Below are 26691 nucleotides of genomic sequence, written 5' to 3'. Positions count from 1 at the left end.
AATTGCAGATAGCCAGAAGACTGAATCATACTTGGTGGAGAGCAGAGTCTGCTGGATGTGCTAGGACTAATTTTTGCCTGTGCTCTTCTGAAGACACATTGTTATGGCATTGAGTTTCTGGAAGACTGAGTCAGACTGCTGTTTATATGTCATGTGTCCAGAAAAAGTTGGTCAGAACGGTATAATGACCTCACCTCTTAGGCGGGAGACCCAGATTGTGAATACAAGCACAGTTCCCTATTTTGCAATACCTTACGAATGCTACAAAAGAAGGAAAATTCCACCCACAGGGATCTATTTCAATTGGAGAATTGTGTAACCCTTCTTAATGAGAAGAGGTGTATCTAAGCTTGTTGAATGGACTTTAGCAATATGTTTAAAAATCATGTTGAATGTGGATTTAGTAGGAAGGAGGAGTTACACAAGCAGAACAGGCTATAATAGATTCTGTGCTAATAGCGATGGTAGAGAGAAAAACCTACACAGAAGAAAATATAACTTGGCATTGCATCCTGTGCTACTTCTGCATTCTTTAATGTGACTATTGCAGAGACCAAAAAGGAGATGAAAAGCTTAACAAGCTAGGAGACAGAGAAATGAGAGAACGGGAAGAAACGCCCAAAGGACAAATTTGGAATTTGCAGAAAAAGCAAACTCATGAGCTAGAAGTTCTCTTGGATCACTTGCCTTGGCAACATCAGAAACAAATGAAAAGAAAGTTTAGGTAGTTTGGTTCTTTAGGTGACCAGTATAGGACATCCTTTTTATTAAGGAAAAATGTATTCCTCAGCAAATAGATGGGACTTGTATGGAGGGTGCATTTTTTATCCCCTCACTGTTAAATAGAGTTTAATAGACTGAGTTCAAAAAATAACATGGTCAACAGTGAACACCCTCTTTATTACTGTACTGACCTATCTGAGTGAAAAAGCAAGAGGGCGTTTAAACAGGCTGGGCATTAAGATTCGAGGGAAGAAAATGCATCCTGTGTTTGACTCAAATTTTTTCTGTCTGTTGAGAGTGACAACAGCCCAAGGGATACAGCTATTCAGTAGTTACCTTGCTCTTCTACACAAGCTGGAAAAACACATACAAGAGGAGGACAAAGTCCTTCTGATCTGGGTCTGGTTTTTCTGATTCACTTATGTGAAGGTGTACATTCTATGTGCATGTTAAGTATTCTCTGTTTCCACTTAGAATTGTTTTATTGTGGCCTATGAAAATTCCAGTGCTGCCAGAAAGCAAACTGAAGTCCATCAGTAATACTTGAGAAATAAAAAAGTCATCTTGCCCGTTCCCTGAATATGTTAGCACACCACAGATCTGAAGTACTGGGAGGCTAAGTGAAGTGGAAGTACCCACAGGCAAAACTGTAATGAGAATGTCTTCTCTCTTTTTAAGGTACAACAGGAATGGAGCAGATCTGAACAGAAATTTTCCTGATGCCTTTGAAAATAACAGCGCCAACATTCAGCCAGAGACTCAAGCAGTAATGGACTGGATAAAAAATGAAACGTTTGTTCTTTCAGCAAACTTGCATGGGGGTGCCCTGGTTGCCAGTTACACCTTTGATAACGGTAACCCAGGTAAGCTGGTGACAAACTCTGTTCTACACACCTGGCTGGGTTTAGGAACGTTGGCTATACCGAAGCAAAATTTATAAGGATTCCTGTAAAGTTCTTGTAGCTTTTGAGCTGGGATGGGCAGAATTTGATAAACCCCATCAAAATTCACTGCCTAATTTGGCCATTTGGGAGATGTTAATCCTGCATGTAAGCCAACACTGTGTGTCTTACCAGTAACAAGAGTTGCACAATGGCTGTCTTCACTCTGCAGTTACTGGCTCTTTGAAAGGCTATAGCAGATCTCCAGATGATGATGTCTTTATTCACCTGGCAAAAACCTATTCTTCCAACCATGCCAGCATGTACAAAGGGACGGGGTGTGACAACAGGCAAACCTTCCCAGGAGGCATTACCAACGGGTACTCTTGGTACCAGCTGGAAGGTAAGAATGTCGTTGATGTCATTCAGCTGCTTCTGGTAAGCGGTTCTCACTTTCTCCTGCCATCTCTGATGGTAAAAGGGCAGTGATTTTAGTCAGAGTAGAGGGCTGATGAGGGGAGCAAGTCAACTCGTTCGTGCAGATTCTGTGAGCAGGACCTGGCTGTTTTCTGACTTTTCCAGCCAGCAACTGCACAAGTGAATGAGGCAGTCACTGCTGTTTACCTGCTTCTGTGCCCTTGCTTAAGGCCTGCAGTACCTGTATACATTACACACATGTGCACATACTGCTGGGTATCAAGATCTCCTTTCAGAAAGAAAACTAATCTTCTATTCATATGTTGTCCATTTTTAAATTTTTATTAATTAAATAAATGTTTTTATTATTGTTTATGTGCAGCCAAATAGACTGTGGAGCTTGTGCACTGTATATGTTGCTTTCATTGTTTGAATTCCAAGACTTAAAGGGGTCTTGGAATGGCTTTGGCAGTGGCAAATCCTATGCCATCCTATTTGTCCCTTTTCAGTTGGAAAAGCTTAAATGAATTTAAGTCCAAGACCCACCCTTTCTCAGCAACAATCATCATCATTTCCAAAATGAAGTATGCTTTTGAAAACAACACTCTATGAGTAACTGGAGTAAATAATTAAGTTGGTTTTTCACAGGAGGCAGTAAATACAAGTGTGGCATTGAGGAATAATTTATCTGATTTACTTTTCCTACAGGTATGATGCCAGTACTAACATTTTAACTCTCCTGTTTGTCTTTTAGTTTGACCTTAGTATTTCTTTGCAGCTGAAAACCCTTTTATTTCACTTTTAAGGTGGAATGCAAGATTACAACTATGTCTGGGGACAGTGTTTTGAAATTACATTGGAGCTGTCATGCTGTAAATATCCTCCAGCAGACCAGCTGGAAAAGTTCTGGAGAGACAACAAGGTTGCTCTGATCGAATATATCAAACAAGTACACCTAGGTGGGTATGTGAATGGGGGCAGAGTGAAAACTGAGGCCAGCTTAGAGAGAACTCCTCAGCAGCCTGGGTCAGTGTCACAGCTCACAGGGGAGAGATCTGGTGTTAACTTGGGAGCTTCTGAACAGGAAGTGCTACAAAGCCAGGGGTGGGTAAGACAGGAGAACTTACAAGTGTGTCAGGTGAGGTGGGGTGCTACTGCAGGTGTGCAAGGGGCTTAAAGTGTACTGGGGCAGGAGCAAGGGGCAGGCCCTGGGGGCTGTCTGACCATGCACTCCCCCCTTCCCTCTTTTTCCTGAGTAGCCTTGGGACAATCATTTATTTCAGAGGTCTCCAAGTGTCTGTGTGCCCCAGCACAGGCGTCATGGGTCTTTGCTGCTTGGGTTTTGTAAATTTGAAAGGCTTCTCTAGGAGTGATCTGACTTCACATTTGGAAGAGAACTGCTGCTTAGTAAAGTTGAAGGGTTTGCACAAACCTGTTGCTTATCTTGCCTTTTGTTGCCCTAAATATCTGACTGCTATTTTATCTCTGCTAAATGCCTCTGCTGCCTTGAAGATGGTGTGTGGGAATTAAGGGAAACTATTTCATAAGCGTTGTTGGTATTCTGCTTTTGGAAAGTACTAGAAAATATGCTGACTTATTTTAAATCACAAAAAAAGAAGGGGAGGGGGGTGTGTGTTTGTGTGCAAAAACTGCCAAGCCTGTACTGAGGGTTGAAGCTCTTCAATAAAGGACATACAGTAAGTGCGTATGATGCCTTCAGCAAATAAGATTTAAAAGAGGGTATTACAATACTGCTTTCTAACTTAACATGAGGGTAAACTATTAACAACAACAGCCAAGGATTTTCTGGTTTAATTCCCTTGAGCAAGGCCCAAGTGACTAGTGATAATATTAGATGTGCTGAAACATGGTGAAATAGCCTTTGAGCATATCCAGCAACAGAACAGTCTGCCTTTCTCAGGGGAGGCTGCAGCTGCAGCTGCAGCTCTCCCTCCTCTCTCTTTTTCACAGGTGTCAAAGGCCAAGTTACTGATAAGAATGGGAATCCTATTCCCGATGCCATCGTGGAAGTGAAAGGAAGGCCACATGTTTGCCCCTACAGAACAAATGAACAAGGGGAGTACTTTCTTCTCCTTTTGCCTGGGACGTATGTGATCAATGTGAGTATGCAGCCTTACTGAAGTATTGTTTCTAATTGCATTGAGTTCCAGAGCACAGTGAGACTTGAAGTCTTAGAGGTGGGTGAGCTGAACTGTCCAAGCCATAGATAGGAGATGTAAAGACTCTTTAGCAGACTTTTAAAAAACTATGTATTTAAATAGTAGTCAGCAGAAAGGAAATTTTTTTTATACAGTCCTCAATGTCCAGAGATAAACATTCCTTGGACCTTGATGGTGGAGCCAGTTGGGATGAGTGTCTGGAGCACAGCAGCAGGAGCTTGAGGTGTTTGAAACAAACCCCAGAGCTCTTGCAGGGTGAGGGGTGGAGCCTGGGACCAGGCAGCACCGGCCTGACACCACCATCGGTGACTGTCATTTCCTTGTGTCAAAATAGTTTCTCTGTGGAAGTCCAAAGAACATCCATGCCCTGTAGGCTCTGCCTGCTGCCAAAGGCTTATGCTTAAGCATCACTGCAGGATTCGACTATTGTACCGCAAGAGTCTTATTTGCTAAAACATAAAAACTTGACTCTTTTCCCATTCCATGTTCTCAAATGTATTTTTAGAACATTTTTCCCTGTACATTTCAAGTGTAAGCAATGATTGTTTCACAGTTGAGCTCAATGTTTCAAACCAAGGAAGAACATTTTTGTGTTTGCTCCTAGGCAACTGTACCAGGATTTAAATCGATGCTGAAGACAGTGGAAATACCTGACAACACTGGAAATTTCAGTGCTTTGAAACAGGACTTCTCTTTCCCAGAGGTCTCAGATAAGATCAGATCAAGGGTTGCTTCATGTCCCAAAACTCCCCTCTACCAAGAGCTCACGCGGGCTTCAGCTGCAGTAAAACCAACTGTACACGTCTTGGTTTTAATGACAGTTACGCTTGTAATTTTCAAATAAAGTCAGGAATGGCAAAGGCAAAATCTTCCTGCACAAAAGTGGCTTTTCAGAGAAGGAATTGTATATGCAAAAGAATGTATGTTTTTATAAACCCAAATTCTCAGATTCAAAGTCATGTTTACTGTATTTTGTAAAGTACTGGCTTGACAATTGAATGTTTTACTTTGGTTATAGTAGACATATTTTTAATTGTAACAGACTGTCATATTTTTCTATGTAAGTATTTTACTCTGAAGAATTTTGTACAGCCAATGGAGATAACCACAGAATTTTGATGCAAAAAGTACAAATACATTTGAAGACTTTTCCCAAATTCAAAAACATTGAGGACTGTACTGCAGTGTTTCATGCAAGCTCAGGTTCCTGACTGAGCTAACAGCTCAGATGCCCACACAACTGTAAGTCATTAGCTCAATACTAATTTCTCATAATGAAGCTACTGCTATAAATGAAGAATGCCATTTTTATACATGCTCTTTTCTTACCTGGACAGATGAGAGTGCTCAGGGCTCAAATGAGGTAAAGACCAGTAACACCAACCAATGTTGTAAGACAAGATGAAAATTAAATGTATCTGCCAAAGGGCCATGCTGTGGAAGCTGGACAATAATCTGCACCAGCAGGGAAAAAGGAGGGATTTGTGGCTCTGAAAACAGTATTCTCCTTACAGCAGAGCTGCTGAAAACAATGTGGAGTCACTGACGGCTTTATACCTTGTCCATTTTTAACTGAATTTTTTGTGGCACAGAACCACATACAATTCAGAATTCTTTGAATAGTTTTAGCTATGGCTTTATACTGTTCTGACAGCTTCACAGCCCTGCTGCTCCACTGTGGGACTGTTTTAACACCCATGCCAGGAGCTGGCAGGCACACTCAGTAAGGCACAAGCCAGCTCCAGTTACAGAGAGTGGTTTCAGTGTTCCCTGGCTGGATTGTACTGCAGGCAGGATTAGCAGATTGCTTTTGCCTGGCCATTTTCAGGGCCCTTTGAAGCTGCCCAATAAAGAGAATATTTATCAAGAAAAGACAGTTGGTACCATCTCCTGTGTTTATTCTAAAGCTTTATCTGCCAGTAATTTTCTTAAGCAATTTCAAAAGTGAACCAGCAAAGATTATCTTTGGAAACATCAATCTTTTCCTGTATACAGTAAATAAAAAATGCAGGAATGCAGTTAATCCTTTAATGCCTTTTAAAATCTTTCCTGAGGCACTGCTCCCTATCACACCAAGCCCTACCAGCTGGACTGTGGAACTTGGGCACTTGTCTGCCAGACGGCTACATTCAGTATGTGAACCCATTCCAGAACTTGAAACAGCAATGCTGATAGCAATGAGAGCCCTGTGTGCAGGAGACTGGTTTTTGAATGTCTTCCTCCTATCCATTTTCATTTTCTACCTTTTCTCATCCTCTGATCTGCTGTGGGTTGTTTACCACAGAGAAGTAATGATCGTGCCACTTGTAGCAGGAAGAATGAGAGATTCCTTGAGTTAAAATCTCCCAAACCAAAGAAATCTGACAAAGTCAGCATTCCAGCAGCTGAGGGGGGGCAGAAAGAGCCTCTGTGCTGGCTCACAAAAGTAAGAATCTGTGTGAAAACAAAATACCAAGACTTATAACAATCAAGTAATTGACGTGAAGAAAAAGAGCACCATGGAGTATATAAACAAACCTTTATTTAAAGCTTTTAAATGGAACACTGTACTCAATTTTCATCAGAAAAGGGAAAACTGAAAGATAAATGCAACACATGTGAAACTTCTTATAAATGGGTCTATACTGTGTGCAATTGGAGTGGATACTTGCATTTAATGGTTACTGACTGGTCATACGTGCACTGACTAGCTGGACAGTAATGCACCAGGTCAAGCTCTTGAAGGCGTGTTGCAGTTATTTAAATTCACTATGAACTACTCTATTCAACAGTCATCCCAGCTATGTGTGGTCAGACAACAAAAATTCTGGCTTTAGAAAAGCTATTGGTATTTCAGGTGTTAAGTAATGATCATCCTCAAGATCAAGAACTGTCCTTTAAAAGCAGGCTGTTAAGCTAAAACATCTACTCAAACGGGGAACCACCTTTTTAAGTATCACTGACAAATTTCACAAGTATAATATAGCTGTAGATACACTAAAGAAGCATTCACTTGAAGCTTTTAGCGCATCAGTGCTAAAAAAACCCCCTAACTTACCCCCCCACACTTTAGCAACAATTTTTCATGTTCAGCAAGTGCAACTGTTAAAACATCAATCTGGGTTTTGTGCTTTGCTTGTGCAACCTTCAAAGAACAAACTATGCCTTGGACTCTGGTATGGAGGAGCTGGAAAGCAGGGCAGGGCAGGTAATCCCCTGGAGAGGAGAAGGCTGCTGCTCCAGCAAGGCTCTGTTGTGCTGCAGGAAGGACCAAGGCTGCCCTACAGACTCTCCACGACAACACTGCATGTCCACAAGTCCCATGAACGTGTCCCATGCTCCTTCCCACAGGGAAGTCCCACAACAGCAAATGCCCCCTTTTTAGGCCAGATGTTGCACAACAAAATGCCATAGCTTCCTGGGATAAGGGCTAATAACTCCGGCCCCACCATGTATGTGGCAAGTCAATATGCTGAATAAATAACCTGCTCAAAAATTATAAACTCTACCTAATGTTACACCCTAACACAACAGTAGCCTTAGATTAAGATGGGGAAGAAAAAAAAATCTTCACCCCTGCTTTTATCCTATTTATTCGGTTTACTCAGTTTCATTAGGCTTCTAATAGTTTTCTAATCTCTCTTTTGTAACATACAATTTTTTGAAACAATTATTCTTGTTGACACTTTCTGTTAAGAACGGTGAATTTCCTCTTCCTTGCATTAGTCACAAAAGAGAAAAAAATCTGCCAGAAGTCCTACAAGCCTCTTCATACCCACAGACACTTCAGAGACAGTGACATTTGAATAAACGTACAGCAAACAGAACTCACTGATGAAAATCGTACCATACTCTCAGATGAAATGTAAGCTTTTCAGCAGTGGGCATTTTGAAGCACTTTTACCCCTTCTAAATCATCTGCTAAGGGAAGAGGAACAGGATGGCTCAGCCCAGGATCCTGCCAGTGTGGGGTGAATTTCAATACTAATATAATGTCAATACTAACACGTAGGTAAACAGTTAAAGACTTGTATTTAAACAAGAAGTAGGTTTATTGTACTTTCTAAAAAAGAATAAATGGAAGTTCTTGCACCATTTGTACATAACTATTGTCTACCTGATGTGCAAGAAGGAAGAGACTAAGAAAATTACTGAAAATCGCACACAGTCACATCCTGTGGGCATCTAGTCTCCCCTGCAACCTTCTTGGTCACACATCCGAAGGCAAAAGCGATTAGCACCTTCCAAGTTAACCTTAAAGCCTCTCATCTCTATCCTGCATCTCCTGGACCATCACCCCCAATGTTACCAGCACCCGGAAGCAGTCAGTCAGCTCCTTCCTGTACGGAGGGATGCAAAAGCAGTCCAAAGGAAAGCAAAACACCACCAAAATATTTTCACTATGCTCATGTTGCACCAGCACCTTCTCTATTTAATAAATCTTGTTCAGGTTCAATGCAGAAGTCGCTTTAAGGGAAGGGAAAAGGAAACATAGACATAAATCTTCCTCTGCCCTTCTTAATCTGAATATAACATAAGTATTTATCTGTATTTTAATGCTACATTTCTTAAAATATCTTCTTGTGCCTGTGATTTACTAAATAAGCATTTTTATATAACTACACATGTACCAGTAGACTAATTAAATAAATTAGAGCTCAACACATCAACTGTGAGCACAAAGATATTTACAAACAGCAATAAATTAAAGATTAAAATGTGTGTGACATTAAATAAGGATCTCAAACACCTCACCGAGGAGGAACAACTTTTGTACCAAAACTTTGCTCACTTTTGTGCCACTACCCAAGGCCAGAAATGTGTTTAAGGGCCAGAACAAGCAAGGTGCTCACTGCTCGTGCCCACACACAGAGCACAGCCAGGCTGGGAGACAGGGTGGAGGCAGAGCCAAAGGCTCCGGGCCACAGCCGGCAGTCACCATGGATGTCACCATGGGAATCACTGTGACACAGCCCCTGGGCACCAGGCCTGCACTTGCACTCGCCTACCAGTGTCCCCAACAGAACAGGCATCAACACCCATCACTTCCTTTCAGAAGGCTTTGCACCCACACCAAACAAATTAAAGTTGTATTACAAGTCATTAAAAATAATATTAAGCCATAAAATGTAACTCAAACCAAAATACTTGACGCAATGATTTGCAGATGCAGAAATTGAAATTCCCCCTTTCCTCGCCATTGTAGCATGTGGAAGGTATTTCCTGGGCTATTCTCTGCAACAGAAGGCATGTGACTGGAAAAGAATGCCAAGAGTGGATGGTACAATTTGTCCCAAGAGGAACTAGGTATGGACAGCTGCTCCCCCAGCACTGCAGTAACAGACCCAGGGCAGTGAGCATCACACTGAGGGGAAGACGGGAGACAATGCAATGGACAAAGCTTCGTAAGATGAAACTTTTTAGGTACGGTCCCCATGTTATTGATGCTTCTGCATATACACAGCTACAGTTCCCTCTCACCTGCAGGTGCAATGAAGAGCCTCTGCAAGCCTCACTGCACTTAAGTTTATCAAATCAAAAATTAAATAAAAAACATTAATTTTAGCCCTCTATTAGTATCCCTACATGAAAAAATTAACTCTCTGCCCAAAGGCCTTCTCCTATCTCAGGCTGAAGGATTATCAAATCCTGTAAAACCCATGAAAGGTTTCTGCTGAAGAAAAGACTTCCAAGAACTTCCAGCGACCTGCTGTCCCTTTACAAATTGCAGGAGGCAAGAAACTTGCAAGTAAGAATTTCAATGTATACAACTGGGCTTTATGTTTTATTTAGTTAAAATGAACTACGTTAGAACTTCAGGTAGACCAGTATCTTTTAGTGGTATTTTTAAAGAAATAGCTCAAATGTATGAACAAAATGTGAATTATCCAAATAATTCAGTCCTTACCTATGACGTTACTACTTTTCAACCAAGTCACAACCACAGAATACTAAGTCTCTCCTCTCTGTCTTTATGTTCTTTCCTGGGTACTTCCAGTCAGCCCTGGAGTTAAGGAGGGCAATAGAAGTCTCTGTGCCAGCACACAGCAATTTTATACTGCTGGTGTTAGGGAAGCTGTTGAGCCTTGGCCTGTAAGATGGCAAGAGAGCACAATTCCTGCACTTGGACTACATCTCCACTCTTGGCACTCCCCTGTTTATCTGCCGTTCCCTATTGGGCAGACAATCAGCAACTACCTGTAAAAATAAAAGGTGCTAAAAATATACAAGTCCTCTTGTAGCACAGTTTTCCAAAGGAATAAGTTATCACTCACTGGGTACAGAAACTCCATGTGAAAAGCAGCTGAGTGTTCTTTACCGCATCCTGGTTCCCACACTCGCACTACCTCGCCTGAAGACCTCCAGAACGGAGGCAGGCAGCAGACTCCCTGGGCACAGAACTCTAAGCTTCACCAAGTCTTTGACAAAGTACAGTGAGCAGGCAAGAGCTAAAAGCAGAAGAGGACAGGTCCAACAAGACCAACTCTGAGCTGGCCAAACACCTTGCAAAAGATTTTCAGAATTCTTGTGATACAGATAAGAACAGTGAGTTGGAAAGACTACTGCACTTAAAGAATGTGAACTGGAACTGCACAGCTTAATTGTTTTTGCAGATGAAGGTCGATTTTTTTCCTATTTTTATTACAGTGGATGTAACAATGCAACTGAATGTATTCTAAGTCAAAAACAAGTGCAGAAAAAGAAAACAACTGTCCCCTAATAGTGCCTAATATGATGGTTCATAGTATATCCTTCATTTATGTTGTCTGCCCAAGACTTGTTTCATGCTGCTAAATTGATAATAATAATCATCATAATCAGTGCAGACCTCCAAACCCACAAATGTCAGTTTCTCATGATGTTTGAGAGAGAACTGTATGAGTGAGCTTGGATCAATGACTTCTCAGGGGACACAGAGGCCTTAAGTTTACAATGCACGCTATAAAAATAAGACACACAATACCCTTCTCTGTTTCCAAAGTATTATTTTATGCCACTTCTTTCCTTACTTCCTGGTAAGTTCTCCCACAGAATTTGGTTACTTGGAGGAATTTAAGAAAAGATTCTACTTATTCATTTTATTGACTTATTCACAGGGGTCTGATTGAGGCTTAAATCTTCACCAGAAAACAAAAACTGGAAACCAGATAATCAGCTATTTTCTTAAATTAGGAACTTCCAGAAATAAACATTTCAATATGTCTCTTCTGCAACAGTCATTGAATTTGGGGTTTAAATGCGTGCATTTAATTAAATAAAACAAATGCCACTAACTTGCATGGAACATTAAACACTTGGAGAGGCAGGTGGTTTAGACGACCTGGTTACTTCTACTGTTAGGGATTTAAAATCTCCAAGTTGACTTATGAGTATTAGGCAAACCTCTTAATAACTCCAGTGCATTTATGTCAGAAATTATTTTTCAAACAGAACATCAAGAGACACAAAATATTAATTTTCCAAGAAGCATACAAAAATAATTTCTTACTCTCTTAACCAGTTTATGAAGTTTCTTTTGCAGCTTTCCAGTCAACATGTGTCTAACTAAAGTAAGTTAGTACAATCATTTGTATGGGCTGCCTGCACACTGGGCAGGGTTTGTTCCTCTTCTTGAGCTTTTTTGCACACGTAAAACATGACATGAGGTGTCCCGTTTTGCCGTGTACTATGCAGCCATTTTTAGGTCTGCTCTGACATATGACACATGGCTCTACGCTGGTAACAGGCAGACTGCACTCCATGCTTTCCTCTTTGTCTTGCGTTTCTCTCTTCTCGGGTTCCTTAAAGTCCTCCTGACTGCTACAGAACATGCTGCTTGATGTTGATGGCTGGGAATAACCTTCACTTTCCTGGGACTCGGGAAGCTGTACTGCTTTATCCTCATTCTCATCCACAGCTGGTTCTTTATCTTCAGTCATTTTTGTTTTCTTGCAGTCAGGAACATCAAAACCTTCCCCAGAATCTGCAGGAAAGGACGCTTCTAATTCGCTCTTTTCCAATTTCTCACTCTTTTCATCCGGGAGCCAATCCTCACGAAGGGCCCAGCATCTGTGGCAATGTCGTGGAAGCGGAGGATTCATTTCGTTACATTCGGGACACTTCCAATAATCCTTTAGTGAATCAAAGGTTGGAAAAGCTTAAGCGACTTGGAACACTTATAACTGAAGTATTCAGAAATTATAAACAACTTATTACTGCCAAAATAATTATTATGTGGAACTACCAACTTGTTTACAATTCTAAAATTCCATTCAGTAGTTTTGGCCCCATGTTACAGTTCTAGACTAAAGTGGTTCTTATTTTAAAACGACTCTGGCTTTCCTTTGTTTTGCAGTATGTTTGTGAATAGAACAAATTATTATTTCTTACGCAAAACTGCAGAAACCAGACCACAAATTTTTCCAGGGGCCCTCATGAAAAGCTTATTAAAAAGGTCATAATTTCCCTTCTTTTCTACTATGGACTTCTGCAACGGGAGCTATTCAAGACTGAGGAACCCTTCCCCCGCGGTTCGCCGAGCTGTTGGTGCACAACACGGCCGGGGGAGGGCGCTCCGACACAGCCGCAGGAGACAACGCATCGGCCAGTACAAAACGAGACGGGAAGAAGGCGGGAAAGGAAAACAAAATATAAGAGAAAATAATAAAAAAAAAAGTGGTGCATCAGCCTCTCAGAGGTTACTCCATGTACTACAATGAAAATAAACCACTATTTCGTTAAAATATATATTTTGTTTTTAAGGATAGAAACCCTTCTTAGAAATAATGTAAGCTGTAGGGGAAATCAAAACAAAAAAAAAACCAACCCAAAATTTACTTACATGAGTCCTGAATAACATCAATAACATCAAAAACTTATCAGACTAATTTTAAATGCTAAAAATAATGTACAGGTCGCTTTTCCCACACATAAGAACTGCTATGTGCTCAGAAGGTGGCCAGCCCTATCTTTAACACACAAAGCCTCTGAGTCCTACAGACTATCAAGGGACTGGAGCAGTTTCACAAAACAGCTTTAATTCAACTGTCAACTGTGAAAAGAAAATATAAATAAAGAGATTGTACACACTAGAATTAAAGTGCTAAGTTTTTTCACAAACATCTCCAGACTTTGCATCAAGACTCTAAATTTCTTCCCACTCTTCAAGAACGGTCTCTCAGAATGTAGTAAACGCCTCTTCTACTTTTACAGTACTGTTCTCAAAAAAGGCTTGCCTTCACATCTGTGTGTTACAGGTACCTTCATTCAAGCTGGCAATAAAACTAGGCATTCTGACTTACAGGAAGAGTTTTTTAAATGTACTAAGATTTCAATTTTTTTCCATTCTGTGCAGGAAGTCAGATTTAGGCTCCAAATAATTTCCTTCCATCAAGTCAATGAAATGGTAGATTAGCATGAGATTGTGTTTTTTTAATGGATTAGGAGGCATATTTATTATTTAAAAAACACTCCCAGGATTCCTTAATAATCACATGTTCAGTAATTAACATACTGTATTGGAACCTTCACTCATGGAAGAAAAAGTCAATTTAATTCTTTAAAAAAAAACCCACTGGTAGCAATAGAATTCATCTATACTTCTTGATCTATTCTATGTCAGTTTATCCAACTTAAGATGCTTTGCCAGAAAAGTTTTTACTCACAGCTAGAGATATCTCTGGATCTTCATCAAATGAATCAGCATCACTATCTTCGTCCTGGTAAATGGTCAGCTGATAAACCTGGTTTGAATTTTAAAAATATATAACTAGGTTTTGCCATTTAATTAAAAATCAAAAATATTTTTAACCTGATAAGATTTTCAGATAGCAAGCTAGTGGAGAGTCTCCAGGGATGGGCTATTAAGATTATTAATGGATTAGAGGAACTCTCACGTGAGGAAAGGCTGAAAGAGCCGGCACTGTTGAGCCTGGAGCAGACTCAGGGCAGGGGCTGCCTGATCAATGTGGGTGAATACCTGTAAGGATGGCATCAGGAACACAGAGCCACGCTCTTTTCAGCGATGTCCAGTGGCAGCACAAGAGGCAACCAGCACAAATTAAACACAGGAAGCTCCCTCTGAATATCAGGAGACACCTTTTACTGTGAGGATGGAGGAGCACTGGCACGGGTTGCCCTGAGCGTCTATGAAGTCTCCATCTATGAACATCTCCATGGAGATATTCAAGACATCTGCACATGGACCCGGGCAATCGGCTCTGTCTGAGCCAGGGCAGGTGGGTGAGACAACCTCCAGAGGCCCCTTCAAACACCAGCCATTCTGCAATTCCCAAAACTACTGTCTGGAGCAAGGGCACACTTCCATCTTATCTTCCTCCAAAATACCATCCTCTCTCAGGGTGCAGCTCTGCACGACACTACAGCTTGGTGTATGTCAGTACAGTCAACCCCATTCAGCCTCTCACGTACGTCCCTGGTGAATTCTGCCTCTGGTACCTACCCAATCTTGCCATGAGCTAATTAACCTCTCTAAAGCAACAGAAAACTAACTCAGAAAGAAAACCCCATATACAGTCTCACTTCATTCCCAACAGTCCAGAAATCTCTTGAAAATTGTGGTAACCAATCTTTCTGTCTTCTTGCATACTAACAAAGATTTCTAAAACTTTGGTTCAGCATGTCTATGAAACATTAACACTCACAAAGGCAAAAAACTTGGTCATATCCCTTTGGAAAGAGTTACTCAGAAAAGTTCCCTTTGGTATTAAGTGTTGTCAAAGCTCAACACATAATCCTAGAATTAAAAATGCAGAAAGACTGAAGTACACATGCTGCCACAAACTCCAACAGGCGGTGAGAGAAGTTAAGCACCCAGACGTTCCTATATAGCCCATTTCAGAGTCTGCAGAAAGCCTCAGCACCGTTTCAGTCACTGCCTGGTGGGCCGTACAAGGGTGACCCAACTGCACTGGAACGTAATTGGATTTAATGAACAACTGGGTGCAGATTGTGACACCAGCACCTGCGGTTCAAAAATATATCTGCAGAGTTCTCCTTGGAAACTTACAGAAAATTTTCATGCTGAAATTCCTTTTCCTTCTCATCCCCTCCCCCAGGGTCAAACAAGGAAAGCAGGTAGTACCTCATCATCTTCATCTGTGAGCTCCTGCCCTTCTTCATTATGGCTATAATCTTCTGAATAAATAGACTCAACTTCAAATTCGACACTGAACTGGTCTGATACAGAACTGTGGTCAAACCAATCAGAGTTTTCGCTTAATGAACTAGCGTCAAGATCCTGAAAAAAAACAAAATTAAAAAAGCACACATTCAAACTCACCAGCCCATACACATAACATTACTGTTAAAACAACTCTCAGGATAAAACTGTACTACTCAGTATAATTACTGTGGAAGAAAAAGGACCAGCTGCTGTGAGACACAGTAATTTTTATGAAATAAATGAATTATAGGTGGGTAAAAATAAAGCTAAGTCTGGAACCTTTTTGTTGGCTCTGTAATAAGAAACTGCACCCAGCCAGTAGGCAGCTGAAAGGCTGCAGTTATTATTTCAGAAAGTCCTCCAGAAAGTGAAAGAACAGATGCAAGAAGATGATTTCTTCTAGTTGCATGTCATTAAATTCTCTGTTCACATAAACTTTGTTTAATCTGAGACCATGTCTTAACAATTACAAAACAGGAAGACCGAAGATACAGTATTAGTTCTGTCAACTTAGAACACGGTATGTGACTAGGAATACTGTTAGTTCAGCTCTTCATAACTTAATCTAACCACAAATAATTTGCCTTGGTGTTTGCTAAAAACAATACAAAACTTCCAAATGGCAAATGAATGCAATGCAACATCAGTATCCATTCCACTGGGTACAGTTACCAAAGCTGTACCAGAACTGCCATCTAAATTTTGGAATGTCTATGGCTCTTTTTGTCTCTTAGCATCCTAAGGAATACTTATTTTAAAACACAAAATACATCTGACATTTTTTCGATACTGTGACAAGCAGTGAGGATCCTGATTTTTAAAGAATATTCAACATTAATATTTAAAATTTCACATCAGCTTTGCTGGCAGATCTATGAAAAACCCCATTCCACCCACACACCTACTTTTCTCTCAACCTCTTTTCTTTCCTCAGACACTACTGAAGGCACTGCTGCTTTTAATTAAGAACACTGTGTTTTCAGATGCATGTCTGCACTCGCGGCATCTGCAAACTTTGTACCACAAAAATATTTTACATTTCTATTTTGACTTACAGGAATGGAAAGAGAATCTGTTGAATCACTGCTGTTGCTTCTTTCACGGCACAGACCACTGACTACACACCATGAGAGACTTTCATCAAACGTCAACGAAATGCTGTCTGACTTGTGTCGCTTTCTTCTGTCACTGTGCAGATCATCTGAAGAATTTTCTTCTGGGCATAGTCAAGAATTTTTTATTACTCAAAAATATCTATACAATGTGCAGTTTTGAATATTCTAAACAGAAGTTTAAAATATAATTTACTATAAAGAAATCTAATAAAGCAAAATAATTCAGTATTTTTTTATGGGACAAGAAGGCACTAAGACTTATTTAAAAAGACACAATAACACTTATACCCACTTATAGTGTGAAACATTTCTGAAACCAGTATTTCAGGGGCTGGCTTTCCCCACTTGTCCCATCAGTACAGCTTATGAATGGCAGTTTCCACATGGAAAACAACTGCAAATTTGAAAGAATTTTTATTCCACACATGATACGTTAAAACCCTTCCTAATTTCAGGAAATACAATTAGAATCTTGCTTGTCCTCACTCGCTTTACAAGCAATAGACAGAAAGGCACTTACAGAGGGTTTCTGAGTCCATCCCAGAATTTGTAGGGAGAGAGAGCAATTAGCTCCCAGGTCACATGCATATAGAACACCTTGTGCTAAGCAAGGTAAGTTCAGGTTCAAGTTTCAGACACCTCAACATATTTATCAGTGAACAGCTGCACTATATGTAATTGTATTTACTCAACCAGATTTTTGTAACAAACTATTAGAACTTTCATCGCACCCTAACATGAAAATCTTCAAGACATACTACGCAAAAGCTGAACTCTGAAAGCATTGCCTTAAGCTCTGCTTACTAAGCATGCCAGTTTTGAAGGCAAAAAGACAATGCTTTGTGAATACACTGTGTTTTGGAACAATCACCTACAGCAGCGCAAGGACTAAGGGCACAGCATTTTAGAGGTAAGTCAGTCAAAATTCAGCTCCCCTGACTTCTAGAGTGTTCGGTTAAAAACCAATTTTATATAAAAAATGTGTTGTAAATTCAGAATGTCAGTGCAGCAGAGTGAAAACCTCCCAAGATGCCAACAACTTTTGGTTCAACAGGTCTTAGTAGGAGCCTGCTGCCCCCCACAGGTGCCTTTTGCACCCACCCTCTTGCCCAGCTTCTCCCTGGCCTTGCAAAAATCACAATGTGACAATGCACAAGTCTTCAAGTCTTGAATCTTTCATTGTACAAAAAAAAAAAAAAAAAAAAAAAGGAGAACAAAACACTTGTACATACTTTGAGACTTCTCTTACTTTCCCTTGGCGCTTCTTGGCTCAGCCCCTCTCTTTTCTTTTTTCCGCCCTGAGAGCCCCACAAAACTTGGTGCCCCCAGGCCCAAGGGTTGCTCCTGTCCATCGTTGTCCTCATTTAGTTGTCATGGCTCCATGCCGTACTGATACTGTATCACCACAAGGTCTCTATACACTATTTAAGTGGCTCCAAAGGAGCCGCTACCATCCCAATTTAACAAGAATAGTGGTTTAAAGGGAAGATTTCCTATAAATTAGAAAAAAAGTGTATATAAAAACACTATATTGAAAGAACTCTTAAGGTTGTAACAAACTAATAAATGGATGCAAAGACAAGAGTTAATAATCAAACCTACAATACGTAAGCACAACACAGGACCTTATGTGCTCTGTGCCATGCCTAAATATTACAGGTTGTGATGTTTAACTGAGACTTTCCATCCTTTCATCAGTTTTAGTTACAACATTAAAATGTTCTTTTAATTTAGTGCAAACCGCTCAGCAACGCAGCACTGGTTTGGGACTGACTTAACGTAACAGTGGCCTATGAGGGACACAAAAAATACCACTTGAAAGCCGAGGAATTGAAAAACGTTCCTGAGCAAGTGAAGAAAAGGAAGCTCTACACAGTGACAGAATTATCACTGCCCAGGTAATTACAACCACCAAGGCACGAGGCAAGGCAGTAAGTGATGGAACAAACTAATGTAAGAAATTCCACAGAACAATGTTTAAGTAGAACTGTAGAGAACGCCTCCATTGAGAAAATGACTCAGGTTTATGCTGACCAGATTGCAATTGCTACTTATCAGGAGAAACATTCTGTGTTTTGAAAATGTACTTGCCAGTGATTATTGAATAACCACAATAAAGACAAAGGAGAGGCAAATATGATGCTTAGATCACCAGATGTTTTAACATTAAGCATTAAGTGCTTAATGAAGGGTGAGGGACCTGAATATATCCAAAATCATCCTGTGTTACTACCACACCTTCGATGCCTCCCACCAGTTGAAATCCAACGAAAACTTGGCTTTAGTGAAGAAACAAAATGCCAAATTTTGTGACTGTCTACAGAGGGAACCAAAATGAATTTGATGGTATCAGTTGACTACAAAAAAAAAGTGTTCTCATCATGATGATAACACAACTGATAAAGTCTTGCTGATGTGAAAAAGTTTAACAGAGCTGTGGAACAAGTTACTCCATCATCTTACTAACAATTCTAGAGATCCAAACTGTAACATGACACCAGAACAATGCAAGGAATTGTGTTTTTCTTTCAGACTGAACATTTTGTTTTAGATAAGCAGAGAAACATGAATAGTATTTGTCAGCATCTTTCAAGTCAGCCAGGCAAGAGAATGTAGCTTTTTCCCCTAAGTGGCCATGCTACTGAAAGCTCTGCATCACAAATCTGCAGGTACCAGATTCACTGTGTGTCCTCCTCCTAGAAGATGTAGTTGGTCGGGAAGTCACATTTGATGAAGTCTGCTTCTCTTCTAACTCTTGCATAGACTCCTGATAATGGAAATACTGAGTAAGCCTGTGCATAAGTATGAGGTAAAGTGCTAGAATCAATTTATTACATTGAACCAGTGACACTATCATACAAAACTGAATAAAAATGTACAGCTCAGAAAATTTATTCAAATAAAATAAAAATAGCACCTTAATAACATTTTCTTCTCCAGGCTGAGATGTGGCATCATCCTCAGGTGTGTCACCAAGGGTAGAGTCTGAAACCAAAACAAAATAAAACCCATAATACAATACAGCAGAAAAAGTCAACTTCAGGCTCAAAAAGTCAAAATCCAGACATTTTGCAACAATGGAAAGAAACATACTGCTCCTTTGTTTTTCAGGTGCATGCAGCACCTTCTCTGTAACACTACTGAAGTGGAAATGCGGGGAGGAAAAAGAAATGTCAACTGAAAGCACAAAATGTACTACTTGCTCCTCTCCAATGTGCTTTTTATTACTTATCATCTTATGGGAACCTTGAATTAAAAAGACATACAATAGAAGAAAAAATAGCTGTTGCTGATGCTATAATGCTTACTAACAGACAGATCCTGAATTAATAGTCTTTCATGAAAAAGGAATTGAAAGATAAATTTAAGTTTGCCAGCTTAACAATGGGGATGATGAAGAGAGCAAGTTTCCCAACTTCAGCAGCTGAACATTTGCGTTTAGGAAAAATTAGAAACAAAGGGTGTCTTCACAAAGATTTAGAGGCCAATTTACAAAATGGCTTCCATTGTTTAACTTACCCTGTATTAGGCAAAAATTACAGCTATATTGAGCATTTTTATACTGCAGGAATGTGTGTAACAATTCTCCATTCAAGGAGTAGCTATCCACAGCATCACCACAAAGCTACTTTTTAAAACTATACAGCCCATTTAAAACAAGGGTGAGTATAGCTAAGAAGGACCAGTTCTAAACATACTTCACATTCAGTTGTGAAAATTAAAACAGAACTTTAAAAATAATTAAAAAAAGGAGAGCCTTTTCTTTGCCCCTGATTTCATTACTGGGTATAAGTTCAGGAAGCTAATTTTTCATATTAAAACTTTATTGAAAGTTTTAATATGAAAACTTTATTGTTGAGGGCTTTCTCAGTAACAAATACAAGCAAATTACTTAAGTTTGTAATTTAGGAGCCTTTTTTGTTCAGTTGTTTTTTTCTGGTTCTAGTCCAATAAAATTACTCAAATGTTCTGTCCAGAATTTTTTTCTTCTCCTGAAGAAACAAGTGTTTGCTTTGATACACTATTTGTGATTGCTCTGGACTATAGTGAGCAAAGCCAAATGGCTAATAATGAAGAGCTCACTGTTAACTGATCACTCCCTGCAAGATACCTTATGTAAATTATATTTTCCCTACTGCTGTTTCCCAAACAAATCACCCTCCTAAACTAGCTTACCTTGTTGACTGATTGCTATCAGATTTCTGGAAATCATTGAATATAGTCTCCTTAAATAGGGATAAAGAAAGAGATGATACAAGTTAGCTACACGTAACCATAAAAGAGAGCTTACCATCTCTGAAAATGCGAAGAGTTAAAAAAGGGACATATGCATTATGTTCTTCATTATTTCCCAACCAGACTCTCAGAAAAGAATCCCATTTTACCTGTGTTCTTTTACTGAAAAGCTTGTTACTCCAAATAAATCCCCCAGGAGATCATTTGCACAGTGTACAATATGCTGCTGTTTTTCATCATATAATTGCTTAGACATAATATATTGTCCAATATAGAATATTACCTGTGAAATAAATGAAATACAGACATTAAATACCCAGGTTGTTGCTTCAAGTTTAAGTGTAAAAGACAAAGCATATTAAATACATTGAAATTTGCTCTCCCAACTCAGCCTAATAGTCTCTTTGAGCCAACGGATATTCATCTATCATACCAAAAGAACACTGCTATTCTACTGACCACCAGAAACTTTTGTTCAGATTTTTGAGAAACTTGCTAAATACCCAGCAGGGTATACAAGTCAGCAGGAGCATAAAGTGTCTTACCACAATTTCTAGACAAGCTATGAACAACACTACCCCCCCCTCCATTCAACCAGCCCAATCCATCTATCTGTACCCATTACCCACTGTAGTCTACCTTTAGTGATTAAAAGCTCTCACCTCCTTCATAGTAAAAGTGTCCTTTTCAGCACCAGCTAACTTTAACAATTTCAACAACAGTGGCTTTGGTTTAACCTGTGTGTAGAAGAAAAACAGTGTGCACTAATTATTAATGAAAAAAACATTATTTATACAGGTTGTCTTCCACCTTCAGTCTTGATCTGATATGCAAACATACAACTGCATTAAAATCTATTTTCATAAAAGCAAATAATATGAATCAAATCACACTAAACTTCCCATACACTCAGCTCTAAGTCCAGTCTTTGACTTTCCCCTGGTTTCAGCTGGGATAGTTAATTTTCTTCCTAGTAGCTGGTACAGCGCTGTGTTTTTGGTTTGGAGGAAGAATAATGTTGACAACACACTGATGTTGTTGTTGCTAAGTAGCTACACTGAATCAAGGACTTTTCCACGCTCTGCCACTGAGGAGCTGCACAACAAGCCATGAGGACTGGCCAAAGGGATATTCTGTACTGCAGAAAGTCAGTCCTAGTGTTATGAACAGGGCAGACAGCCAGGAAGTGCTGACTGATGCCTGGAGATGGGCTGGGCATCCATCAGCAGGTGGTGAGCAACTGCTTTGTGCAACACTTGTCCTCCTTGGATTTAACCACTCTCCTTTTTCTTTACTATTACTCCTATACTTTACTTCAGTTATTAAACCCACGTGTTTTGCCTTGTTTTCTGATTCCCTCTTCCCACCACTGAGGGAGCTGAGGGGCAGGGAACAAGGTGCTCTGTGCTCCTTAGTTGGCAGCTGGGGTTAAACCTCAACACATTGGTAAACACAAATTCCTTAACTGGAGCTACGGGATTTTTTTATTAGTTCCAAGTCCAGGGCTGGGTCCTGAGGAATTCAGCTTTGCTCCCTTAACCATTAGCACGACTCCCAAAGGGGAGGGAGGACAGAAACAGACCTCTGTGACTGTCAGGTCCAGAGTGCAAGCCATAAAGCAAAACTCTTTCTTAGTCTCTTTCTGTGACAGTTTCTGGGGTTTTGGTTTTGCATTTGCCAGCTGGGCTGCTCTACCCCTGAAGACTCTTCTTAGCTGGGACAAGCACATCCTGTCCCATCCATCATACTTCACCCACTCCTGCCTCTGCAATGGCCTCCCACCCACACACCATGCCAGCAGTCTAATCTGCAGTCAGTCTATAGCAATTTCTAAGGCAAAGGAAGGAAAAATTAAACAAGAAAAAACTCTTCCCCCACACATACAAACTGCACCATCCCACACAGCCGTGCCAGCACCAGTGCAGCAGATGAGAACAAGCTGCAGGGGCTGCCACAACAGCAAAGCCTGTGGAGCCACTGATGCTCCCCGAACAGCATATTCTAGTGTCACTCCTTTAACCACAGCGTATCCATTCTAAAAGCAGGGTAATATTTAGCTATCCTGATATACTACATAAAATAAAAAGTAAAAAATAAGCACAGAAAGTAAAAACAAAACAAAATAGGGAAGTGTGAATAAAATAGAGACAAGGGATAAATGTTTGAGGGAAGGGTGGAGCAGGGGAACTACTCTACATTCCATTCCAAAGATCCGCTTGAAAAGGATAACTAAGCCTGAGGACAACATTAGCTGTCCATTCACTCCCTCCCAAGAACTGAATTATTTAGAACATGCAGCATATATATTAGAGTTTCCTAAGACGCAAACAATCATTTACTCAAGTACTTCTGACAGTTAAGTGTAGCAAGGCAGCTTCAGAACTCTGAATCCACAACTCCCTAGCCCTCTCCTCCTGACTCCTCCAAGCATGAAGTTCTGCAGCCTTGCAGATCTGACAGCAAACAGTAATATCACAATATGATGACGTAAAAAAAAAGGAAGACACAAACCAAAAAAATCAATTTTGAACAGCCTGCTGCTCTGCAATTTCACTTTTTTAAAGTTCTACTGCACGTACTTAAGTTTTACACTTCTACACAAGAAAATCTAGTTGAACCATCATTGTACATATGCAGCTTTTTAACTCGCATTTCAGGTGTAAAGGGCTTCCATCCTCAGGAAAACTAAGGACAAAACAGCAGAACTGTCACTGCATCATGCAAAGCCTGGAAATGCAAAGCCATAAACCCAAATGAAGACTCTTACAACCTTCCTACAAATTCCAATACAGGAGAAAGTCGAAAATCTTCAGATTATTTCACCGAGTATGTTTTATACGATGGAGATTTTCCACAGCTCTTCAGTTATCTTTTAACAATTTCCACCCGAAATACTTACCACGATCAAATCGGATCATAGGATCCTTTTTATTAAAAGAAAGTAAAAAACACCAGACATCTCCAGGAAACAGTCTAGACCTACACCATCACCCTGTACTCTCAATTATGATTAAGATTCGCTTACAACAGAACCAAAGAAAGACCAACTTCACTGGCTAGACTTCCTGGCTTTTCTCCAACCATCACTTCCTAAGGATAGCGATTCTTCTGAACTAGCCGCTAAAAACTTTGCAAAAAGCACGCAAAAAAAAAAAAAGAGAGCTACTGACCAGCGCCTCTTGCTCCGAAGCGGTGACAGAGGAGGCATCCGAAAGGGAGGACATCTTGGTATTGCACATTTGCCTGCAGTTAAGGGAAGAACAAGCTCAGAACGTGGCACCCGGCGATACAACCCGGGCGGGCGGCAGCCGCCACGCCGGCGGGGCCCACTCACCTCGGTGCCTCGTCCAGCCCAGACGCTGGACTCCGGCGGCGGTGTCTGGGCTGAGTCGGGCCGGGCCGGGCCTTATATAGCGCTGCCAAGAGGAGGCAAGTCAGGACTTAGCACCAGCACCGGCCCAGCCCGACATGCCTGAGCATGATCCGCAGCGCCGCCGCCGAGTCACCGCGGGGGGCGGGCGGGCGCGACGGGCCGGCGCTGACTCACCGCGGCCGCCGAACGCGGCGGGGTCCGGCGGCGTGGAGAGCGAAGGAACAGCATGAAGGAACAGCATGAAGGAACAGCGGAGTCCCCGCGCCCCCCGCCCAGCCCGGCCCGGCGCGGCGCGGCGCGGCGCGGCCTGGCCCCGTCCCCCCAGCGGGAGCCCCTCCCCCAACACCGAGGGCCGCACGAACGACCGGCGGGACCTCCGGCGCCGACCCCCACCCCCGGCCCCCGAACGAGCCGCGATCGATCCCCACGCACCGCCAGCCGCGCCCGCTCCGCTGCCCGGCCCGCGGCGGGCGGAGCGCCGGGAGCGCCGGGGCCCTGCCCGGCCCCTCTACCGCGGCCCCGCCGCGCCGCCCGCGCCGCCCGCCGCCATGTTGGTGCCCGCAGCGCCCCCTGTGGCGGCGCGCGGGCGGAGCCGCCGTGGGCCCGGCCCTGAGGGAACGGCGGAAAGGCTCCGCCGGCAGCCGCGGCCGCGCTGCGACACCGCCCGCTGCCGCTTCCGTCCGGCGCCCGCTCACGCACTCTCGGTGGGGCTTTTTCAGAGGTGCTTAAGAGATGGGAGTAGGAGAAAACTCTGCATCCAAAGATAATTGGATGTTGTCGTCCTATGTTCTTGTCATCTCCCATTCTATAATTTTCTGTATCTTTTAAATGTAGGGCGTTTGGAAGTACGTTACTTTCACGGGTACTGCTGCTACGCTTCAACTCGACCTGGTTAGTTTTTAGTCTGACTGTCTTTTCTAATTCTCGGGTTTTTTTCTTTGCCCATGGTAACATTTCAAAATTATTTTTGAATAATGCAAAGCTTTGTCAGAGAACACGAGTGCTGCGGACAGTGTTTAAAAATAAGTTAGGGCAGAGGGAGTGTAATGCTAATTTTCCATGACAACTAACTTGTCCAAACAAGCAGCGGATAACTGCCTGGACTTGTCTGTTGGCCAAATACAGCTTCTCATGAACCACAGCACCTTGTAAAAATTCCAGCAACGGTTTAAATCTAGATATTTGTGTGAGGATGGATTTTCAAGATGACCTCTAGAGCATAAAGCTCAAGGTTTAGTGAGGGACAAACGAGAAGCTGCCAGAGTTTCGCGAAGCCTGCTCACCTCCTTTTAGTGCTGGGATTTCATGGCAAACAGAAACCTGTTTCAAGTGGAGTCATGAATGTCCTGCAGCAGGCAAAGTCAGATTTTTCACCCAGCACCCCAATTCCTGAAACCCTTAGCTAGCTAATTTCATTGTTAGGAGAAAACTCCATCTACATAAAAATGTGAGAGGATGGAAGTAAATGGTTACTGAACAGCTCTACTACTGATGCTCAATCTTGTCTTCATGCAGACAACACAATTTACTTCCAATGCAAAATGTATTTTACTGAACTGAAAACAAGCCAAACAAAGTTGTTTATGTAGTTCTCCCGAACCTATCACATAATTGATCCTCATCTTAAGCACAGTATCATTTTGCCATGGCTGTGGGGAAATTAGAGAGATTTTTTTAATTAGCAATAAATTTTCTGCAGTCCAAGACTTGCCAAACTCATAACTATGACTTTCTTTTTCCACCTCTCTACCAATAAGCATCTTGTGACCAATGACTTTGAGACTGAGATTATTTAAATAATAATTTCCCTTACCAATTCATTAACTGCTAAGGATAAAAAAACCCCCAACAGTTTCTGTCTAGAATTTTTATCAGTCTTCAAGGACAATCTTATCTCTTTTCTCCAACAGACTAATCTTGAGTTAAGGGAGATTGCAAGTAGGTAAAATATGCTGTCTGTGCTAGCTTAGGGAAAGAAGGGGATACGCAGTGCTGAAACACTTGTTTGTCACTGATACAGTTAGTGTTGCCATGTCATCAACATACGTAATTATTTTCTTGTGCTTGATAATTCAGGACAAGTATAATAAAAAAGTTTTACTTGAAGGATGAAGCTTGTATAGTTATGAGTGCTAACTTCTCCACTATTTGAGGGTTGTAAAAAGAAAAGGAGATGTCACTACACTTGTGTATTTTACTTATAATGCTATAGAAAATACCTGGAGCAGTTAAGGCCCAGCTGCCTTCACTGGAGATACTCACTTTACATTGTGATTAACTAACATTGTATGAGACCCTTTTTAATATAAGTTCAGATTCTAACTGTAGACATTTCACTGTTTAATGCTTATAAGCTAAATTATTTCCTGAAATGGATCTGGTCTACCTACAGGCACATGTGCCAGAGGAAGGGTGGGTCCCTGTGCTGCAGGAGTGCCCAACTCAAGTGAATGGACGGACCATTAAAACACTTCAATTTCTTATTTTCATTCCTCACTGTAATTTCTTTTCCCTCAACATGCCCTACCTACCCTTTCCTGGCAGCTGCCTATTCAGCACATACACAATATGGTCCTTGCCAGATGCTGATCAGAGGCATAGGTGGCCAGGGTTCGTCAGATCT

The 26691-nt window shown here is 41.3% G+C and overlaps 2 protein-coding genes across 8 annotated transcripts in view; one reads left to right on the top strand and one right to left on the bottom strand.

Moving 5' to 3' along the window:
* CPM (carboxypeptidase M) overlaps positions 1–5498 on the top strand; it is a 28303-nt gene extending 22805 nt beyond the window's left edge. For all 5 annotated transcript variants that reach the window (XM_040060987.2, XM_040060991.1, XM_040060990.1 and 2 more), the window contains 5 exons: positions 1402–1586; positions 1837–2007; positions 2828–2980; positions 3993–4141; positions 4806–5498. In XM_040060987.2, coding sequence (XP_039916921.1) covers positions 1402–1586; positions 1837–2007; positions 2828–2980; positions 3993–4141; positions 4806–5045 — 898 coding nt within the window. In that variant the 3' untranslated portion in view covers positions 5046–5498. The remainder of the gene's footprint in view (positions 1–1401; positions 1587–1836; positions 2008–2827; positions 2981–3992; positions 4142–4805) is intronic.
* A 1202-nt stretch (positions 5499–6700) lies between these two features.
* On the bottom strand, positions 6701–24553 carry MDM2 (MDM2 proto-oncogene). Of its 3 annotated transcripts, none has more exons than XM_040060986.2 (11): positions 24501–24553; positions 23866–23938; positions 21358–21432; positions 20845–20978; positions 20636–20685; positions 19377–19444; positions 19133–19226; positions 16400–16560; positions 15264–15419; positions 13825–13902; positions 6701–12291 (listed from the first exon to the last, which is right to left on the bottom strand). In XM_040060986.2, the coding sequence occupies exons 2-11, from the start codon at positions 23932–23934 to the stop codon at positions 11722–11724; spliced, it is 1455 nt and encodes a 484-aa protein (XP_039916920.1). In that variant the 5' UTR covers positions 23935–23938; positions 24501–24553; the 3' UTR covers positions 6701–11721. The 3 variants fall into 3 exon arrangements, with proteins under 3 accessions (XP_039916920.1, XP_039916919.1, XP_039916918.1); XM_040060985.2 differs by lacking the exon at positions 24501–24553 and adding an exon at positions 24030–24152; XM_040060984.2 differs by lacking the exon at positions 24501–24553 and adding an exon at positions 24030–24111 and having other exon boundaries at positions 16400–16557.
* Between the last annotated feature and the right edge of the window lie 2138 nt (positions 24554–26691).

This window comes from Hirundo rustica, chromosome 4, assembly GCF_015227805.2.
Source record: "Hirundo rustica isolate bHirRus1 chromosome 4, bHirRus1.pri.v3, whole genome shotgun sequence".
In the NCBI taxonomy this organism is placed as follows: domain Eukaryota; kingdom Metazoa; phylum Chordata; class Aves; order Passeriformes; family Hirundinidae; genus Hirundo; species Hirundo rustica.
Note: the sequence above shows the minus strand (reverse complement) of the source record. Positions and strands in the feature narration are given on the sequence as shown.

Coding starts and splice junctions, on each gene's coding strand:
- MDM2 (XM_040060986.2), bottom strand. CDS start 23,934: ATGTGCAATACCAAGATGTCCTCCCTTTCGGATGCCTCCTCTGTCACC. Junction 19,227..19,376: donor GAGAAGAAAATGTTATTAAG/GTGCTATTTTTA, acceptor TTCCATTATCAG/GAGTCTATGCAAGAGTTAGA. Junction 12,292..13,824: donor ATCCAGAGATATCTCTAGCT/GTGAGTAAAAAC, acceptor GATTCACTAAAG/GATTATTGGAAGTGTCCCGA.